The sequence below is a fragment of the Bufo gargarizans genome, chromosome 7 (assembly GCF_014858855.1).
Source record: "Bufo gargarizans isolate SCDJY-AF-19 chromosome 7, ASM1485885v1, whole genome shotgun sequence".
Taxonomy (NCBI): Eukaryota; Metazoa; Chordata; class Amphibia; order Anura; family Bufonidae; genus Bufo; species Bufo gargarizans.
The window spans coordinates 42504269-42525389 of NC_058086.1; the positions used below are offsets into that span (position 1 = coordinate 42504269).

The 21121-nt window shown below is 42.6% G+C and overlaps 1 protein-coding gene across 1 annotated transcript in view; it reads right to left on the reverse strand.

Moving 5' to 3' along the window:
- Positions 1–4935: 4935 nt before the first annotated feature.
- LRRC7 (leucine rich repeat containing 7) overlaps positions 4936–21121 on the reverse strand; it is a 121929-nt gene continuing 105743 nt past the window's right edge. Inside the window, exons 21-22 of the mRNA XM_044302374.1 lie at positions 19205–19279; positions 4936–7176 (exon numbers count right to left, since the gene is read on the reverse strand). Of these exons, the coding sequence (XP_044158309.1) occupies positions 7069–7176; positions 19205–19279 (183 nt within the window). The 3' untranslated portion in view covers positions 4936–7068. The remainder of the gene's footprint in view (positions 7177–19204; positions 19280–21121) is intronic.

A 21121-nucleotide genomic window follows, 5' to 3' on the forward strand; every position in this document is an offset into this window, starting at 1 on the left:
TGATGTCGGCCCGGCCCTCCAGCAGACCCTTTTCCACGATGTACAAGGAGCTACTATCCTTTACTTGTCCGGAACCTCATTTCCTGGGCTCATGGGAGAAGGAACTATCCCTTAAATTGTCAGAACCGGAGAGAGCTTTTATTTTGGCCCAATCTCATGGTTTCAGCCGATGCATTAAAATTCAGGAGAACTCGTACAAACTGCTGACCAGATGGTACAAGACTCCTGAGTTTCTTCATAGACTCAACCCGGAAGTCCCTGAGGTCTGCTGGAGGTGCGGGGCGGGCATCGGTTCTCTTTCACATATTTGGTGGGATTGCGTCAGTATGCGTCCCTTCTGGAGCCAAGTGGAGGCCCTAATTAATAAAATCTGCTCCACCTCTGTATCTTTGGATCAAAAGCTGATCCTACTATGGTGCCCCAACTCTTCATTTACCCCAACCAAATCAGATTTACCTACTATATTACTTACCGCCGCTAGGCTTCTAGTCCCCTTGCTGTGGAAACAGACCCTGCCTCCCACTATTTCGAGTTGGCTGGAGAAAGTGGACCACCTTTATAGATTTGAGGAGCTGGCACACTGGGAGACCCACACTCGTGCGAAGTTCCTTAAGGTGTGGCTTCCTTGGAAGAAATTCAGGTTTCCTGACAGCTAGAGCAGTTTCCCCCCCCCCCCCCCCACCTTCCCTTATTACCCTTGTCTTTATGTCTTTCTTTGTTTTACTGTTATATTAGATCTCTATTGGATTTAATTTACAGATGTCCATTTGCTTGGATAGAGATGTCATACTTGCCTCTTATTGATGATACAGATTGAGGCGCAGGTTTACTGTATTGTGCACTACCGGCATTTGTCATGTTACACCTTATCTGATGTACATTGTCAATTGTGCTATTATCCAACTTGCATGTATCTTTTTCATGACATAACCAATAAAAAGAGATTTGGTTAAGAATATAACTACTATAATACTGCTCCTATGTACAAGAATATAACTACTATAATACTGCTCCTATGTACAAGAATATAACTACTATAATACTGCTCCTATGTACAAGAATATAACTACTATAATACTGCTCCTATGTACAAGAATATAACTACTATAATACTGCTCCTATGTACAAGAATATAACTACTATAATACCGCCTCCTCTGTACAAGAATATAAATACTATAATACCGCCTCCTATGTACAAGAATATAACTACTATAATACCGCCTCCTATATAAAGGAATAGAACTACTATAATACTGCCTCCTATGTACAAGAATATAACTACTATAATACTGCTCCTATGTACAAGAATATAACTACTATAATACTGCCTCCTATGTAAAGGAATATAACTACTATAAAAATGGCATAAAAAGGAAGTCATTCCAGCCACTGAATAATAAGATCATAGGCATAGCTCTTCATAAAATCCAAGAACATCCGATATACAAAAATACAAAGGTGTGCCTCTACCCATTTCAAGTGTCTAGTGCACTCAGTTATTGGCAGTTTTATAGAAGTTATATTCTCGTACATAGGAGCAGTATTATAGTAGTTATATTCTTGCACAAAGGAGCAGTATTATAGTAGTTATATTCTTGTACATAGGAGCAGTATTATAGTAGTTATATTCTTGCACAAAGGAGGCAGTATTGTAGTATATTATTATTGTACATAGGAGCAGTATTACAGTAGTTATATTCTTGTACATAGGAGCAGTATTATAGTAGTTATATTCTTGTACATAGGAGCAGTATTATAGTAGTTATATTCTTGCACATAGGATGCAGTATTATAGTAGTTATATTCTTGCACAAAGGAGGCAGTATTATAGTAGTTATATTCTTGTACACAAGAGCAGTATTACAGTAGTTATATTCTTGTATATAGGAGGCAGTATTATAGTAGTTATAGTCTTGTACATAGGAGCAGTATTATAGTAGTTATAGTCCTGTACATAGGAGCAGTATTATAGTAGTTATATTCTTGTATATAGGAGCAGTATTATAGTAGTTATATTCTTGTACATAGAAGCAGTATTATAGTAGTTATAGTCTTGTACATAAGAGCAGTATTATAGTAGTTATATTCTTGTACATAGGAGCAGTATTATAGTAGTTATATTCTTGTACATAGAAGCAGTATTATAGTAGTTATAGTCTTGTACATAAGAGCAGTATTATAGTAGTTATATTCTTGTACATAGGAGCAGTATTATAGTAGTTATATTCTTGTATATAGGAGCAGTATTATAGTAGTTATATTCTTGTACATAGAAGCAGTATTATAGTAGTTAAAGACTTGTACATAGGGGCAGTTTTATAGTAGTCATATTCTTGTCTGTGGGACGCAGTATTATAGTAATTATATTTCTGTACATAGGAGCAGTATTATAGAAGTTATATTCTTGTACATGGAAGGCAGTATTATAATAGTTATATTCTTTCTATACATTTGTGACTTTATAATAATTGAGACCGCCCAGTCTACTGTTGATCACATCAAGTGACCTGTCTTAATAACATTTCTGAAGTGAACTCTTACTTTACAGGTTTGGTACAGAAGTCCTACAAACACCAGACCTCCATGCACTGACTGGCGCCTTTGTAAACCCTTGTCGCTCCAATGTAAATGCATAACCCACAAGAGAATATAAAACCATATTACAGAGAAGCTCCATAATCCGTATTCTTCAATCCACACAACGTGGTATCTTGACTGATTGTCCTTTTGCTTCTACCCCAGTTTTGGTGCCCATTTCTCTCTAGCTTTATTTATGCCCTACTGATATGCTATCGTGCTTTTTCACCTCTGACTAATCCCATCATTGTTTCAATTGTTTTAAAAGGGTTTTCTAGGATTTATCGAATGGACTCAAATTTGCAAAAGCAATGAATATTTTATTAGTGTGGGTCCTGCTCTTGACGCCTCCTCAGGAGAACATAGCTTTCCAGCAAGCACTATGCCCCTTTTATTGCTTCCACAGACTAAGCACTATTGTCTCTGTGCCTGGTACTGCAGTTGAGTCCCATTAAAGGGATGCCCTACCCTATATCTGATTAGTAAGGGTTAGGTCTCACGCACACGGCCGTTGCCGTATTGAGGCTCGCAAACAACGGGTCCACAATACATGGGCAACAGTTGTGTGCACCCCGCATCACAGATGCGGACCCATTCACTTGACTGGGTCCGCAATCCGGAAGGTGCGTTGCAGAACGGAGGCATGGATCGGAAGGCCATGGAAGCACTACGGAGTGCTTCCATGGGTTTTCTGTCTGTGCCTCCGCGCCGCAAAAAAGTAGTGCAAGCACTACTTTTTTGCAGTGAGGACAGTTGGATGCAGATCGCAGACCCCATTCAAGTAAATGGGTCCGCGATCCTCATGCGGCGGCCCCACGGTCAGTACCACTGCATTGCAAATTGCGGCCCCCCGGCTGGCATACGTTCGTGTGCATGAGGCCTTAGTCTCCTGCCATGATCAGCTGATCAAAGGGGCTGCAGCAGTCTGGTAAGGATTTTATTGTTTTCAAGGCACAGTGCCATATGTGTTTTGTGGCTGTGCCTGGTATTGCACTGAATGGGGCTGAGCTGCAAAACACTATAGTACTCCAAAAGACATACTGATAGGGAACTTAGATTGTGAGCCCCATTGGGGACGACCCAATGCTAATGTCTGTAAAGCGCTGCGGAACATAGTAGCGCTATATAGGTGCATAAAATAAATAAATAATACTAGGTGCAGCTATTACATAATGTATGGAGCTATATCTGGTAGACAATGAAGGGGATGCAATCATTGCCACTATTAACCCTGTGATTGTTGGGGTGCCAGAAGTCGGACTAAGGATAGACCATCAATCTTGAAAAACCTCTATAAATGAAAAGGGTTGTCAGGGTTCAGGGCTGACCTCGGACATATTTCCTGCTTAACCCAGGCAGCCCCTCTGAGATGAGCATCGGAGCATTTCATGCTCCGATACTCATACTTGCCCTGCGCTGGATCGCGCAGGGGAAGGGCTTTTTTGATTGCATTTTTCACTGCTAGGCAGAGGCTCCCATCTAGCAATGGTCCTGGTGATATCACCGGTATTGGTGGGTGGGCTTTAGTACTGCCCTAGTCGTTTTACAGACACGCCCATTAGTGCCGGTGACATCACCAGGCTTAGCCATGGAGAGCACGTCTCCAGGAAAAGCCCTTGCCCTGCCCGATGCTCATGTCAGAGGGGCTGAGTGGGGGAAGGAGAGGACAACCCCCTTAATTGAGACTAAGCTGTAGCCACAATCATAGGTACTGTGCCGTGCCTGTGTAATAAAGGGGATGTGGCACTTGCCAGACTTGGACTCTTTCCCCCCTTCCCCCAACAATCAAATACTGATGGCCTAGCCTAACAATATACTGTTAGAATTAATGTGCCGGAAATCCCAATAAAATTCTTTAGCAACCTCCTGCACTCCAGCTGTTGTGAAACCACATTTCCCAGCATGCTCTATTTATTTCTATGACAGTTCTGAAAAGAGTAAAGGAAGTATGCATGCTGGGAGTTGTGGTTTCACAACAGCTGGTGTGCCGGAGGTTGCGTACCCCTGATCTAAAATAAGTCTGTGTAGCATGGAAAAGCAGTCTGTTGTGCGGCAGATAAAAGTTCCTTTGAAAATCTCAGTATATGTACTGCATGTTCTCAGACAGTAGTCACCCAGTCATGTGGTTGCTAGGCAACCTAAAATACTACATCCTGTTGAATTCATTAAGAGGAAACTGCAAGAAAATAATATAAAGACACCAACATGTTTAGTACTTTAACCTTTAGAAAAAAAAAAAAAAAAGACCAAAATTGACAAAAAAAATGAAAAACAAAAACAAGCAGCCTACAACCGTCTCACTGTTACATTGGTACTAAAGATCTGAATCAATTTTATTCAAAATCTTCCACAGAAGCGCTTCAAAGCATGGAAAAATATCCTAGTAATAAACAAAGCCAAAAGGGTAAAACAGATCACATGCCGTCGAAAAGCTAACAGTCCTCGGTGCTCCATCTTGCCACAACATAAAAAATATACAAAGATTTTTATAAACATTAATGAACTGAAATCCACCCCCAAAAAACTTGAGTCTTAACATTCATTGAAGTTCATAGAAACGTGGGGAGAAGAGAGGAAGCAGAGTCCGTACAATGGTGGGGAAGAAATCAGAAAATTTTGAATTAATTCCTGGGACTGTAGCAGAGGGTGGCGGCTCCGGTGCAAATGATCGACTGGAGCGATGACTTTTTAATTGCTTCTATAGGCCTTCGTTTCCAGCACAGAATCCAATGACTGATGGGTTTTTGGGATGGTCATCTTAAAACATTTTACAACAATTTGGTTTCCATTCGGGCGAGAAAAATACAAATCTTTAATGTGTATGCTCTCCTTTTAAATATCTTCTGTGCCTCCGCTCCTTCTTTCCAGTGATAACATCTTGTGCCAGATCATAGTGCACTTAGTTTTTAAAGGGTGTTTCCATTTAAAATCAAAAATTTACCAGTAGATAAAAACGCAAAAATGTAACAATAGATAGAAGCTTGTGAGGTGTTTTTTTTATTTTTTTTTTATTTATTTTTTAAACATTATAAGCTTATTGGTAAGGTTGGTGACATCCAATATGGCTGCCACAAGGGTTGGGAACAGAGATGTATTAAGAATGATCTGGGCTTTGAAGGACATGGGCCACTTACCAGCCATGACATACTTGGTTAGGTTAAATAGAGTTTTTCCTTTTTTCTTTTTCTTTTTTTTTTTTTTTGCATGTCTTGCATTTTAAAGGGGTTGTCTTATGGTAGACATTCCCTGTAATATGAAAGCAGCAGGTCCAATCAGATGATCGTGCTCTCTTGGCTGCTCATTTCCCCTGCAGTGGCCACTACAGGCAAAATGTAGTATTACATTCAATTAAATATCTGTACATTAAATACATGGATGGACTGGGTCTTCCAGAATGATATCCAATGCTTCTTAGCGGCTCTTTCCTATGGGTCATAGAAGGGGGCCCCAATTGCAGGTCGCACCTATATGAAACCCATTTGGGGTTTATTTAAGGAGTGTTCTTATGGTCATGCCTTAATGGCAAAACAATCAGTCCACCCCTGTTGGTACTTGGTATTCCTATAAACCTAATCAGCAAATCTGCCTTCTCGTGCAGTAATACACCCTTTTCAGAACCCACAAGGACTGGGTGACAACCCTTTGTGGGTCCTGGGTGGCCACATTTGTTATCCATCAGGTTTTTTTTTGGTAATTTTATTTGGGAGAAGTGCTATCCACTTTAGTCCTACTTTTTCAGCCTGCCCCCGACCAATGACCTATTTCCCTAACGCCACATGTGTGATGACCTGGCGAGCTCTCCTCTGTGTCTTAATGAAGTCAAATCAATTAAATTACTTTTATATGTTTAAAGTGGTTTCCATAAGGCATACGCATCTATTTGTTTTATTATATATCTCTATATATATTTGTATAAAAAAGGGAAATATTAATTCAGCGTAACATCTACATCTTTAATAAATACTTTCTTATCAATTTCTTCATAAGTTAAGAAAATATTCTTCTGTTTTGTAATCCTCACTTTTTTTTTTGTATAGAAGTCAAAATATGACTTGCGATTCCTTCTAGGTCTTTTTTTATGTTCTATATAAAAGGCATATACAATATTGAGGCAGTGCTTAATGGCGATTTCTTTTTTTTTTTTTTTTTTTTTTTTCCCCCCCCAGGAACCAGAAGAGCAGCTTGTGTGCTTCCGCGCTCTCGATACAGTAAAATCCACTTTGGGAAGAAACATTATTAGTTTTATAAAATTGCACCAAATGCTCAGCCTCAGGCAAATGGTTAAAACAAATACAATATAATTATAAGAATTATTATTATTAGAATCCACGTTAGATTTCCTATGAATCTTGCGTCATCACGTGTCAGTCAATAGTCAACAATTATTCTACATTTGGCACTGAACTTTGCCATTGATCCAGCAATTGGCAAAAAAAAATGTCTTAAAAGAAGGAGATCTGTCTGATATCATTACCAGTTATAAAAATATTTAGACAGTAAGCTCACGTTGAATTACAAGGTCCACTGTGGTTGGAAAGTTCTTCAGGAGCGAGACCGCCATCTCGTGCTCCATATGTACAAAGCTGTGTCCGTTCACCTGTAACCGAAAGAAAGATGTGTCAAATATAACAATGTTCTATGCTGCATTAGTCAAATTATATGTCTGTCTATGTTCTCATATCTAGTTATCTTTCTGTCTGTTTGTCTCATTACTATACATCTAATTTCTGTCTGTCTGTCTCATTTCCATCTATCTGCCTGTCTAACTATTACTTATTTTTTCTGACAACAATTTCTCCATGTGATTTTAATCCACGTACAATGTATGTCGGGACTATCTAGGACACAAAACCACTTGAAACCAGGGACATATCTGGGTAATAAATATTGAATAAAAAGGACTGTTTGAGACACTAGACCACTAAAAAGCAGGGAATATGAAATACTAACTGCACCTCAAAGACTTTCTGTCTGGAACACTATACTGAACACCAAGAACTCTGGAACAATACTACTGAACACCAGGGACTGTCTGGAAAACTACTACTGAACTTCAAGGACTCTCTGGAACACTACTACTGAACACCAGGGACTCTCTGGAACACTACTACTGAACATCAAGGACTCTCTGGAACACTACTACTGAACACCAAGAACTCTGGAACATTACTGCTGAACACCAGGGACTGTCTGGAAAACTACTACTGAACTTCAAGGACTCTCTGGAACACTACTACTGAACACCAGGGACTCTCTGGAACACTACTAGTGAACACCGGGGACTCTCTGGAACACTACTACTGAACACCAGGGACTCTCTGGAACACTACTACTGAACATCAAGGACTCTCTGGAACACTACTACTGAACACCAAGAACTCTGGAACATTACTGCTGAACACCAGGGACTGTCTGGAAAACTACTACTGAACTTCAAGGACTCTCTGGAACATTACTACTAAACACCAGGGACTGTCTTGAAAACTCCTACTGAACACCAGGGACACTCTGGACCACTACTACTGAACATCAAGGACTCTCTGGAACACTACTACTGAACACTGGGGACTGTCTGGAACACTATACTGAACACCAGGGACCCTATGGAACATTACTACTGAACACCAGGCACTGTTTGGACAACTATACTGAACACCAGGGACTCTCTGGAACACTACTACTGAACATCAGGGACTGTCTGGGCACTAAATCAAAAGTCTAGTACTGTTAATATGATGTACAGTGGGGAAAATAAGTATTTGATACACTGATGATTTTCAAGTTTTCCCATCTACAAAGAATGGAGGTCTGTAATTTTTATTGTAGGCTCACTTCAACTGTGAGAGACAGAATCTAAAAAAAAATCCAGAAAATCGCATGCATGATTTTAAAATAATGAATTTGCATTTTATTGCATGAAATAAGTATTTGATCACCTACCAACCAGCAAGATTTCTGGCTCTCACAGAGCTGTTAGTTTTTCGTTAAGAAACCCTCCTACTCTGCACTCATTGCCTGTATTAATTGCACCTGTTTGAACTCATTACCTGTATAAAAGACACCTGTACACTCAATCAATCGCACTTCAACCTCTCCACCATGGCCAATATCAAAGAGCTGTCTAAGGACAACAGGGACAAAATTGTAGACCTGCACAAGACTGGGATGTGCTACAGGACAATAAGCAAGCAGCTTGGTGAGAAGGTAACAACTGTTGGTGCAATTAGATTAAAATGGAAGAAACACAAAATGACTATCAATCTTCCTCGGTCTGGGGCTCCATGCAAGAGCTCAAGGTTGATTCTGAGAAAGGTCAGGAATCAGTCCAGAACTACACGTGAGGACCTGGTCAATGACCTGAAGAGAGCTGGGACCAAAGTCTCAAAGATTACCTTTAGTAACACACTACGCTGCCATGGATTAAAATCCTGTAGGACACGCAAAATCCCCCCTGCTCACGCCAGCACATGACCAGGCCCATTTGAAGTTCGCCAATGACCATCTGGATGATCCAGAGGAGGCATGGGAAAAGGTCATGTTGTCAGATGAGAACAAAATATAACTTTTTGGTATCGACTCCACTCGCTGTGTTTGGAGGAAGAAGGAGGAGTACAACCCCAAGAACACCATTCCAACCGTGAAGCATGGGGGTGGAAACATAATACTTTGGGGGTGCTTTTCTGCAAAGAGGACAGGACGACTGTGCTGTATGGAAGGGAGGATGGATGGGGCCATGTATCGCAAGATTTTGGCCAACAACCTCCTTCCCTCAGTAAGAGCATTGAAGATGGGTTGTGGCTGGGTCTTCCAGAATGAAAATGATCTGGAACACACAGCCAGGGCAACTAAGGAGTGGCTCCGTAAGAAGCATTTGAAGGTCCTGGAGTGGCCTAGCCAGTCACCAGACCTGAGCCCAATTGAAAATCTTTGGAGGGAGCTGAAACTCAATGTAGCCCAGCGACAGCCCTGAAACCTGAAAGATCTGGAGAAGATCAGTATGGAGGAGTGGGCCAACAATCCCTGCTGCAGTGTGTGCAAACCTGGTCAAGAACTACAGGAAACGTCTGACCTCTGTAATTGCAAACAAAGACTTCTGTACCAAATATTAAGTTCTGTTTTTCTATTGTATCAAATACTTATTTCATACAATAAAATGCTAATTAATTATTTAAAAACTTTCTGGATTTTTTTTTAGATTCTGTCTCTCACAGTTGAAGTGTACCTACAATAAAAATTACAGACCTCTCCATTCTTTGTAGGTGGGAAAACTTGCAAAATCATGTATCAAATACTTATTTTCCACGCTGTATGACTGTACTGTAAAATATTTTTTAGTACTTATACTCAAGAATTGTGAGTATACCGTTTATCAATCTAGTACTATGATACATGTTCTGGGTGGGTAAGAGAGAACTATTTTTGTTATGTTTTATTATTGTCAAAGCTTTAATAAAAAGTACATACATATAACACTGGCACTAAACCACTAGATACCAGAGGCTGTCTAAGGGAGGGAAGAAATGAATCAGCTAGAAACCAGAAACTGCAGGGGTCTAAAACACTAGAAATCAGAAAATATATTGAACTAAACTAGTAAAAAAAAACAGGGGCTGTCTGGGGAAGAGGGGAACTAAAACAGGGGCAATCATGAACTGGGGTTAGAGACTTCCTGGAGCTCTAAACCAGTGTTTCCCAACCAGTGTGCCTCCAGGTGTTGCAAGACTACAACTCCCAGCATGCCTGCACAGCCAAAGGCTGTCTGGGCATGCTGGGAGTTGTAGTCTTGCAACAGCTGGAGGCACGCTGGTTGGAAAACACTGCTCTAAACCATTGGACTCCAGGAACTGTCTAGAGCACTACCCCGCTGAAAACCAAGGCATGTCTTGAGCAAAAAAATCATTGGATTTAAGGGACTGTCTGCAGAAGTAAACCACTGGGCACCAGGGACTGTCTTCAGAAGTAAACCACTGGACACCAGGGACTGTCTGCAGAAGTAAACCACTGGACATCAGAAAGTGTCTGCAGAAGTAAACCACTGGACACCAGGGACTGTCTGGAGAAGTAAACCACTGGACACCAGGGACTGTCTGGAGAAGTAAACCACTGGACACCAGGGACTGTCTGGAGAAGTAAACCACTGGACATCAGAAACTGTCTGCAGAGGTAAACCACTAAGCACCAGGGACTGTCTGGAGAAATCATTAGACTCCAGGGACTACCTGAAGCATTAAACCACCAGATTTCAAGGACTGTCTGGAGAAGTAAACCACAGGACACCAGGTTCTGTCTGAAGAAGTAATCCACTGGACATCAGGAACTGTCTGGAGAGGTAAACCACTGGACACCAGGGACTGTCTGGAGAGGTAAACCACTGGACATCAGAAACTGTCTGCAGAGGTAAACCACTGGACACCAGGGACTGTCTGGAGAAGTAAACCACAGGACACCAGGTTCTGTCTGGGACTATAAATCATTAGACTCCAGGGACTATCTGAAGCACTAAACCACAGGACACCAATGAATGTCTGCAGGTGTAAACCATTGGACACTAGGGACTTGAAAAATGACCATCTGTATTTTACAATCAATGGGTCCTCAAAAAATGTGGATGTTACACGAATGGTATCCGTCTTTTGAGGATCCGCCTTATGCAGACTGCAAAATACATATGGTCATGTGAATGTACTCCAACAGATTGACCTGCTAGAGACGGAAAGCAATTCTATATGATCAGTTTAGTAATATTCTGTAAAATACAATTCTAGATCATAATGTGTAGCTACCATACGGCAAATTGCTGTCAAATCAAAAATATTCTATATTTTTATATTGAAATATTAATATTGTTTGTATATTATGCTTGGACTTTTTATATGTTATTAGGGATGAGCAAATTTCATATTTTGAAATTCGTTTTTGGTTTGTGTTGTGGTAGAAGCTGAATTGCATTATGGATTCCGTTACCACGGACCATAACGCAATTCTATGACGGAATGCCTTTAGAGACATTGCATTATTCATTCCGTCATAATAGAAGTCTATGGGCTGCAAAACGTAAACCGGACGGATCCGTTATGCAGCCCATAGACTTTTTTTTTATGACGGAATGAATAACGGAATGCCTCTAAAGGCATTCCATCATGGGATTGCATTATGGTCCGTGGTAACGGAATCCATAACGCAATTCAGCTTATACCACAACACAAACTCAAACTCTTAAGTTCAAAATATGAAATTCGCTCATCCCTAGTTATTATCAAACCATGTACAGTGTGAAAAAAATTCTGAAAAGTATGTATCACTAAGAATTGCAAATATACACCTTGCATTGGCATGTCCTGGCCACTAGATGGCAGCAGTAGTATTAGGGAATTACATTGCCCATCAGAATTGATCCAAGTCTATCTATCTATCTATCTATCTATCTATCTATCTATCTATCTATCTGTCTGTCTTTCAGAAACAAACATTAAGAAACTGACAGCTTGAGCAGGTAAATGGTAGGTGAATTCTAATGTCACAAAATGTTCCTCAATAATGTAACTCAGCTGCCATAATAGTATTACATGAAATGGTTCCCAGTGGGGGTAACTGGTTACCTAATGGAGCTGTAGCAATCAATGCCAAGCAGCAGCTGCAAAAGCAAATTAAATTTGAACCTCTTCCCACTCTGTGCTGTTATAGTACATTGCAGTGGGAGGGTAACTTTTAAGGCCTCATGCACACGACCGCATGTATTTTAAGGTCCACAAAAAACAGATTAGCAAAAAATACGGATGACGTCCGCGTGCATTCTGTATTTTACAGAACGGAACAGCTGGCCCCTAATAGAACAGTACTATACTTGTCCATAATGCGGACAATAATAGAACATGTTCTATTTTTTTTGCGGAACGGACATTCAGAAACGGAATGCACACAGAGTACCTTCCATTTTTTTTTGCGGACCCATTGAAATGAATGGTTTGCAAAAAAACGGAACGGACACGGAAAGAAAATACGTTTTGTGTGCACGGTTCGTGTGCATGAGGCCTAATACTTACCGATGCTTCGCCCACGACATTCCTTGCAGGTGCCGGCTGTGTTATGCAGCTGGTTGCTCACTGTAATGGCTGCGATTAAAGATTACCCTGAGGCTTCATGCACACGACCGTATGTATTTTGCGGTCCGCAAAAAATACGGATGATGTCCGTGTGCAAACCGTATTTTGCGGAACAAAACAGCTGGCCCCTAATAGAACAGTACTATCCTTGTCCGTTAGGGCTCATGCACACAAATGTATTTTCTTTCCGTGTCCGTTCTGTTTTTTTTGCAGACCATATGCGAACCATTCATGTCAATGGGTCCGCAAAAAAATCTGAAGTACTCCGTGTGCATTCCGTTTCTGTATGTCCGTATTTCAGATCCGCAAAAAAATAGAACATGTCCTATCATTGTCCGCATTACGGACAAGGATAGGACTGTTCTATTAGGGGCCAGCTGTTCCGTCGTGCAAAATACGGAATGCACATGGACGTCATCCGTATTTTTTGCGGACCGCAAAATACATGCGGTCGTGTGCATGAGGCCTTATGCGGACAATAATAGGACATGTTCTATTCTTTTGCGGAACTGGAAATACGTACATACGGAAACGGAATGCAAACGGAATACCTTCCGTTTTTTGGCTGAACCATGGACATGAATGGTTCCGCATACGGTCTGCAAAAAAACGGAACGGACACGGAAATATGCTAGCCATTTAACCTTTTACATGTCACGCATACCATGTGGTACCATAAAAACAAAGCCCAAAAAATAGGCAGAATTCCACAATTTATTAAAGTTAAATGACCGCTAAGATATTGTGCTCGCAATTGACAGGTTGGGCCTCGTCCACGCAGAATTGCTGTGGAATTTCTATCTATATTTGTGGGCAGAATATTTACGAAAACTAACCTTCTGCGCGGATTTTAATCTGTAGCATGTCCGTGTGCCACCAGGAATTTGTCGTGGCTTTGTTGCAGATTTTCCCCATTGATTTCAACGGGGATGTTAAAATCCGCAACAAACCCCAACGATTGTGGATTTTACTGCAGAATTTGCAAGTTCTAAATTAGACAAAAAAAACTTGCTGCGGCCACACTAGAGGGGAACTAAAACAGGGGCTCTAAACCAGTAGACACCAGAGACTGCCTGGAGCGCTAAACCATTGGACTACAAGGACTGTCTGGAGAATTGAAGAGGACCTTTCATCAGGCTATCTCTAGTCTAATTATTATCCTACCTTATAGGGCGGACCCCACTGATGCTATGGCACTTTTTTTTTTCTAAAGAATCCCCCGTTCCGTATATTTTGGTGTCTTATATTATAATGAGGCGACTCAGTTTTTTTTTCTAAAAAACACCCCATTCATCCACTGTTGGCCCAGTATATTTTAACGCCTTATATTATAATTATAATGAGGTGACTCGGTTATACTAGGCGTGGACTTGTATTTCTACTGGGCGCGGTTATCTTCTCCCTGGCTGTGAGAGCATCCAATCAGAGCGCCCCGTTCTTAGCCAGGGAGAAGGAGCTCAAGTTCTCGCGAGAACTTGAGCGTGTAGACATCCTTGAGCTTATTCTCCGTAGCTAAGAGCGGGGCACACTGATTGGATGCGCTCACAGCCAGGGAGAAGATAACCGCACCCAGGAGAAATACAAGTCCACTCCTAGTATAACAGAATCACCTCATTATAATATAAGGCGCTAAAATATACTGGGCCAACAGCGGACGAATGGGGTGTTTTTTAGAAGAAAAAAAAGTGCCATGGCATCAGTGGGGGCCGCCCTATAAGGTAGGATAATATTTAGGCCTCTTTCACACAGGCGAGATTTCCGCGCGGGTGTAAAGCGTGAGGTGAACGCATTGCACCCACACTGAATCCGGACCCAAAAAATACTCCAATGGAGCTGTGCACGTGAGCTGTGATTTTCACGCATCACTTGTGCGATGCGTGAAAATCGCAGCATGCTCTAGTTTGTGCGTTTTTCATGCAACGCAGGCCCCATAGAAGTGAACGGGGCTGCGTGAAAATCGCAAGCAAGCGCGGATGCGGTGCGATTTTCACGCACGGTTGCTAGGAGATGATCGGGATGGGGACCCGATCATTATTATTTTCCCTTATAACATGGTTATAAGGGAAAATAATAGCATTCTTAATACAGAATGCATAGTACAATAGGGCTGGAGGGGTTAAAAAAAATAAATAATAATAATTTAACTCACCTTAATCCACTTGTTCGCGCAGCCGGCATCTCTTCTGTCTTCTTCTTTGCTGTGCAGGAGGAAAAGGACCTGTGGTGACGTCACTGCGCTCATCACATGGTCCGTCACATGATCCATCACCATGGTGATGGATCATGTGATGAGCGCAGTGATGTCATCAAAGGTCCTTTACCCAGGTCCTGAAGACAGAAGAGAAGCCGGGCTGCGCGAACAAGTGGATTAAGGTGAGTTAAATTATTATTATTATTTTTTAACCCCTCCAGCGCTATTGTTCTATGCATTCTGTATTCAGAATGCTATTATTTTCCCTTTATAACCATGTTATAAGGGGAAATAATACAATCTACACTACCTTGAACCCAAACCTGAACTTCAGTGAAGAAGTTTGGGTCTGGGTACCCCATTCAGTTTTTTATCACGCTCATGCAAAACGTATATTGCACCCGCGCAATAAAAGCGGAACAACGGAAAGCAATCGCAGTCAAAACTGACTAAAATTGCGTACCTACTCGCGCGGGTTTGTCGCAATGCACCCGGGACGCATCCTGAGCCAAAACGTGACACCAGTGTGAAAGAGGCCTTTAGACTAGAGCTAGCCTGATAAATGGTCCAGGGACTTGTCAACTGATGGTACATTCACATGCTGGGGCCACCATGGGGGACATTATTACAGATGGGGGCCACTAAAAGGTACATTATTACTGCTGGGGGCCATTATGGGATTCATCCGTTTTTCATGGCCATTTTTAACGACCATGTAAAACTGATGCAAAACTGCCATTAAAAAAAGACAGACGGACAGAAAACGGATGCACAAATGGTTGAAAAATGGGCCTGAAAAACTGACAGTGCCCATTTTTAACGGTGTTTCTTTTTTCCACTGTGGTGTGCATGTAGCCGAATACTTGTTAGGTTGCTACATTTGTATCCAGTCTGGACAGTCCTCTATGAGCTGATCCATCTGGACTCCAGGTTGATACATTTTATCCGCACTGATACATTGTAACAGCTGCTGTCAGGAGAGAGATCTGTGCTGCTTTTAATAACCTTCAGATTGTTTGGATCATAACCATCCTTCAGTCTTCTGTAGCCTGCTCAGTCTTCTGATATGGAGGCCGGCCAAGGGGGCTCGTACCTCCAGGGTGGTCTCTCGGCAGCCAATATATCTGATATTTATGGTCTTCAAATGCCTGCATCAATTAATATGAACTCTAGCCTATGTGCTCCAGCCATTCCAATGCTGTACTACTCTGGCAGGGGCCTTGTTCATCCTGATCTCCCTGTTTCATGAATAGAATACCACAACTACAGTTAAGACTGACACTTAGAACAGTAGGGGTAAGAGAGCAGGGTGGATTGTAAATCAGCAAAACAACGCATCTGAGTGACAACCTCTATGGGCACAGTCATGGCTGCCATCACTAGTTATCATCCAGCATCTACCACCCAAGTAAAATAACTCTAGGGTTGAATAAAAAAAAAAAAAGGAAAATACAAAAGATTTAAATCCCATTAATCTGGCAGATTACCAGTTTTTCAGGATTATCAAACAGTCATATAAAAGTATTGACATGTTGCCCCGTTGCTTGGGGGGGTTGTTAGAGCCTGTGCTTCCAGTGCCCCCACAGCAATCTTACCCCTTCTCCGTCCTTTTGTGAGATTCTAGTCTACAGGACACGGGATTAAATTTTTTTTTTTTTAAAGGGACAGTACTCTTTTTAAAAGGGTTTTCTGTGAATTAAATATGGAAAACCTATCCTCACTTTGGTGGGGATCAGACTCCCAACACTCACTGCAACCTCTTCATACTATACCAAGCACAGCGCCATACATCGTCTAGTGGCTGTGTTTGGTATTGCAGCTCCGATCGTTCAGCTGAATTGGACTGAGTTCCAAAAAGGCTATTGGATGTGATGCTATAGGCCCAGAAAGAGGCCATAGCACATTGGCAGGGTTGTCGGGTGTTGGACCCCCACCGATGTGATATTGACGACCGATCCCGAGGACTGAAAGAAAAAAAATACTGACTCTCTACTGGCGGGCACTAAATTAGACGTTGTTATTTACTGCGTCCTATATGTTCGCAGGCTGCCAAGAGACTGCGGAGCTCAGGAAGGTTGTTTAATGGCTGTAAACTAATTTAATATGCGTTTCTGCTAAGCATAATTGGCAGAATAACTTCGTCCGCTCGGATGCTGCGGAGCAACCTTCTGCCGCGCGCTGATTTGCATACAGTATTTTACAGAGCGGGGCGGGAGCTGCAGGAAGGCGCGCAGCTTCTCGGGTAAGCCGCGCGCTGTTCAGGCTTGAAGGTCGCGCCGATTTTATGGTTCACCTGCGGAACACAACAATATACCCCACACATCGATGAAGAGGACTTTTCAAAGGAAATAATGAGCTCAGCCGTCAAGCCGCTCGTCTCCTCTTAAATGTTACTTTCACGTAACCTTCGACACATTTCAGTAGGAACGCCATCAGTCAGGGATGTTACCTAGCAACTAAAACCCTCGCGCCATCGTGTTTCATGGAGATTTAGAAAGCCGGAACATTTTATGCGTTCACTATAAAAGGCTTAACCCCTTCTGGGGCCTCGCCTATCAGAATGCATGTCAAATGTTTCCCGTCTGATGGGAGTAACACCTTTTATGTACAACATTTTGCACTGATTAATTTTTCTAATCTGTCTCTATTGGGGTCAGAGTGTTTTTTTTTTTTTTTTTGTAGATACAGAGCTCCAAATCCCCTGATTACATACAGTTAAATAAAATGCTGGCCGCTTGTAGTCACCACTAGAGGGAGCTTTTTCCACATTGAACTCAGTAATGAAACACTGTGCAGTTAGCTCCCCCTAGTGTTGGCTGCAGGAACCTTAGAATTTTATAATTTTAAAGGGAAAAAACCTGATCGTGGAAAGCAACGGTGACCTGGTAAGTGTCAGAATGGCAGCAATAGGGGATCAGTGATGTTTTGTTTTATTTTTTTAACCTATTAATTCTACCTTATATATTAAATAAAAAGAATCATACTGGGCAACCCATTTAACTGTATAGAAATGAATTTATCAAGGACTGTATGCATGGAAAGCCCTAGAGGCATTCGGACTCTTAATTTGGTGCATCTTGCTCCAGCACAGTTCAGATTAAGAGCTGCATATGAAACGGCAGTTTTAGGCCTCATGCATACGACCGTTTTTTGTGTTTTGCGGAACGCCACGGACAGCCATTAACTGCCTATTCTTTTCCGCAAAACACGGACAAGAATAGGACAGGTTAAATTTTTGGGGCGGACCACTAAATGGAGCAAGGGATGCGGACAGCACATGGAGTGCTGTCCGCATCTTTTGCGGCCCCATTGAAGTGAATAGGTCCGCATCCGAGCCACCAAAACTGCGGCTCGGATGCGGACCAAAACAACGGACGTGTGCATGAGGCCTTAATAACGGACAGGCAGTGAAAACATCTTAATGCCTGATCTGTCAATCAAAATGCAGAGGGTGCGGCAGTTGCAAAGAGAGCAGAGCCTTTAGGTGCAATGGTAACGCCCCCGTTGCTCCTAGAGGCTCATTTGCATATAATAAAACATCCTTTTTCTCAGCAATGCGGGCACATATGAACATGGGACCAACACAGATGCCTTCAGCTGCCAAGTGCACATGTAACAGGTCAGCCAGTGTCATAGGTATAGACCTGCTGATAGATGGCCTTTAAAAAAAAAAAATGTCTGACCTGTCTTCTTTGCTCCAGTTCTCCCATGCCTCCGCTTCTGTTCTCCGCTGGACTAGAAGTGTGAGCTACCATGTAAGTTTCCGTTGCTGCCAGCCAATCAATGGTCTCAGTGGTGATGTGTACAGGCGCTGCGGGGGGCATGGACAGAACATGTTCCAGTGACGTGCGTGTAGGCGACACTTCACACTTCCGGTCTGGCAGGGAGCTCAGCACTGGAACCGGAGCACTGGTGACAGGTCTCTTATTTTTATTTATAATCCCTGTGCCCTGTCTGGGCATATCAGAAAAGGTCTCATTGAACCCCTTTAGGGCACTGCCATTCATGCATGGAGCTACACGCTATAGAGGCCCCTGAACAAAGTATTGTGCCCCCCCCCCCCCCATCTTTTCAAAATAGAACCCAAATAGTAACACCATACAGGAACCAAACGATACCCATAAAATAATGCCATACAGTGCGCCAATTATGCCTTGTGTTGTGCCATGAAGGTAATCCTCTGCATCCACAGCTTCAGGGATCTCTGGCAGCCTGCGGTCCACTCACTTGTCCAGGTCCCCAGTCCACCCTTGCAAATACCATAAACGCAACGTACTGTCCGTTACGTCTGTGTGGCATAAACCCGTGGCAGTAAACTATGAGAATCTTACCTGCAGGATCTTATCCCCGGGCCGGAGCACACCGTATGCTGGTCCATCAGGTTGAACCCTAGTAACAAAGATACCCTATAAGTCAGAAGTAACATAGGTTAGGAGTCTTTCACTAGTCCTCTATGCTGAATACTACTCAAACTTGATGCCTCTGGGTGTCCAGTAAAAGAAATGGAGACGGCTAATATCTGGAGATGCAATGTTAGGAGAGCAATGACACGGACCTCAGCGTTATACAATGATGGGGGGGTGACACAATGGGGACGTCACTGACACTTAAATACTACAGTTGGTCATAGACAGTGGAGTACAATGGGTTCATGGATCAAACAGAGAACAGTATTAAATTCCCATCCCCCGCTGACATGCTTGTGGGTTCTGGCTGGCTGCTGTAGTGAAAGTCAATGCATCCAAATGCAATGCTAATCAGTCACAGGCTTTTAGGGTTAAGGTAGAAGGTAAGTTTTAAGGATACCATATTTTTTTTTTGTAGTGCTGTTGCATCTAAGTTAAAAAAAATCTATATGCATAAAATAACCTGCCGTTTTGTGTTTATAGCTTCCATACAGATGTATGTGTCTCTATGGTAACAGACTGCAAATCAAAGTTATGTAGTCTGATCCAGGCAAGCGTTATTCCCCTTCTTAATAAACTACAGACTGTAGAAGAAGGAGCAGATGAAAGGGAGCAACACGACACAAAAGGAATGTCAAGAACAGGTCTTACTGTTTGACAATTGATTGATAGATGAACTGTCCGCTGGGGCCCCGCCAATCCCCAAAATGGTGGTGCCTATTTATCCATTTCCAGCTTGACCTCCCTCCATTAGACTGCTTTCTGTCATTTCAGTAGGGCCTGCTATGATGGGTATGGTGGGCAACAGCCGGTGCCCTTGGGGAAAAGCAATTGACGCCAGCCATGATGGATTTTACATGGTTGCCCAGCACCACGGGATGAGATCCAAATATAATTATACACTGCACTGATTATACATACCTGTTTATTCCTTAAAGGCAATGAACTCCTTCAGGGGCATTTTTAATGATTGCATTTTATGCATTTTGTGCTAAAAAAAATCATTTTTCAGTTAGTCGTTATTTTTAAAAAAAAGTTAGCTGTTTCTGAGTTACAGGGTTAGAAATCAGTCTGTTTGTAAGCTGTCATTTAATTTTCTGTTTTCTTTGAATCCTGTGATCTGAAAGCTCATGTGTATCTCTGATCTCCTGACCTTGTGTATAGTGTTGAGCAGGGGCGGACTGGGCCGGGGGGCAGGGGGGCAATTGCCCCCCGGGCCTCTCTGTTGCCTCACTGTCCCGGCCGGCCGGGCCCGGAATCAGACTGTCACTAAGGGCACTGCCTCCGCCGCCGCTGTTACTAATTTACCTGCGGCTGCGGACTGCGGAGGGAGAAGGGGAGGTGTGCTGCCGGCAGCCTATCAGAGAGGCCGGCGCAGGCGGCGCGATGACGTCATCGCGCTGCCTGACTAAGCCGCTGCACTGCCGTAAAGACATCAGCAGCACTGGAGGCGGGACGAGGGTGATTCAGTGAAGGTGCTTGAGGAGGTAAGTATAAGTCTGACTGACTCTATTTATTAATTTTTCTGTCACTGATAGAGGCCCTATCTGGCTACTGGCACATTATGGGGGGGTTCCTTTCTGGCTACTGGCACATTATGGGGGGGTTCCTATCCGGCTACTGGCACATTATAGGGGGGGTTCCTATCTGGCTACTGGCACATTATAGGGGGGTTCCTATCTGGCTACTGGCACATTATAGGGGGGTTCCTATCTGGCTACTGGCACATTATAGGGGGGGTTCCTATCTGGCTACTGGCACATTATAGGGGGGCCCTATCTGGCTACTGGCACTTTATAGGGGGGCCCTATCTGGCTACTGGCACATTATAGGGGGGGGGGG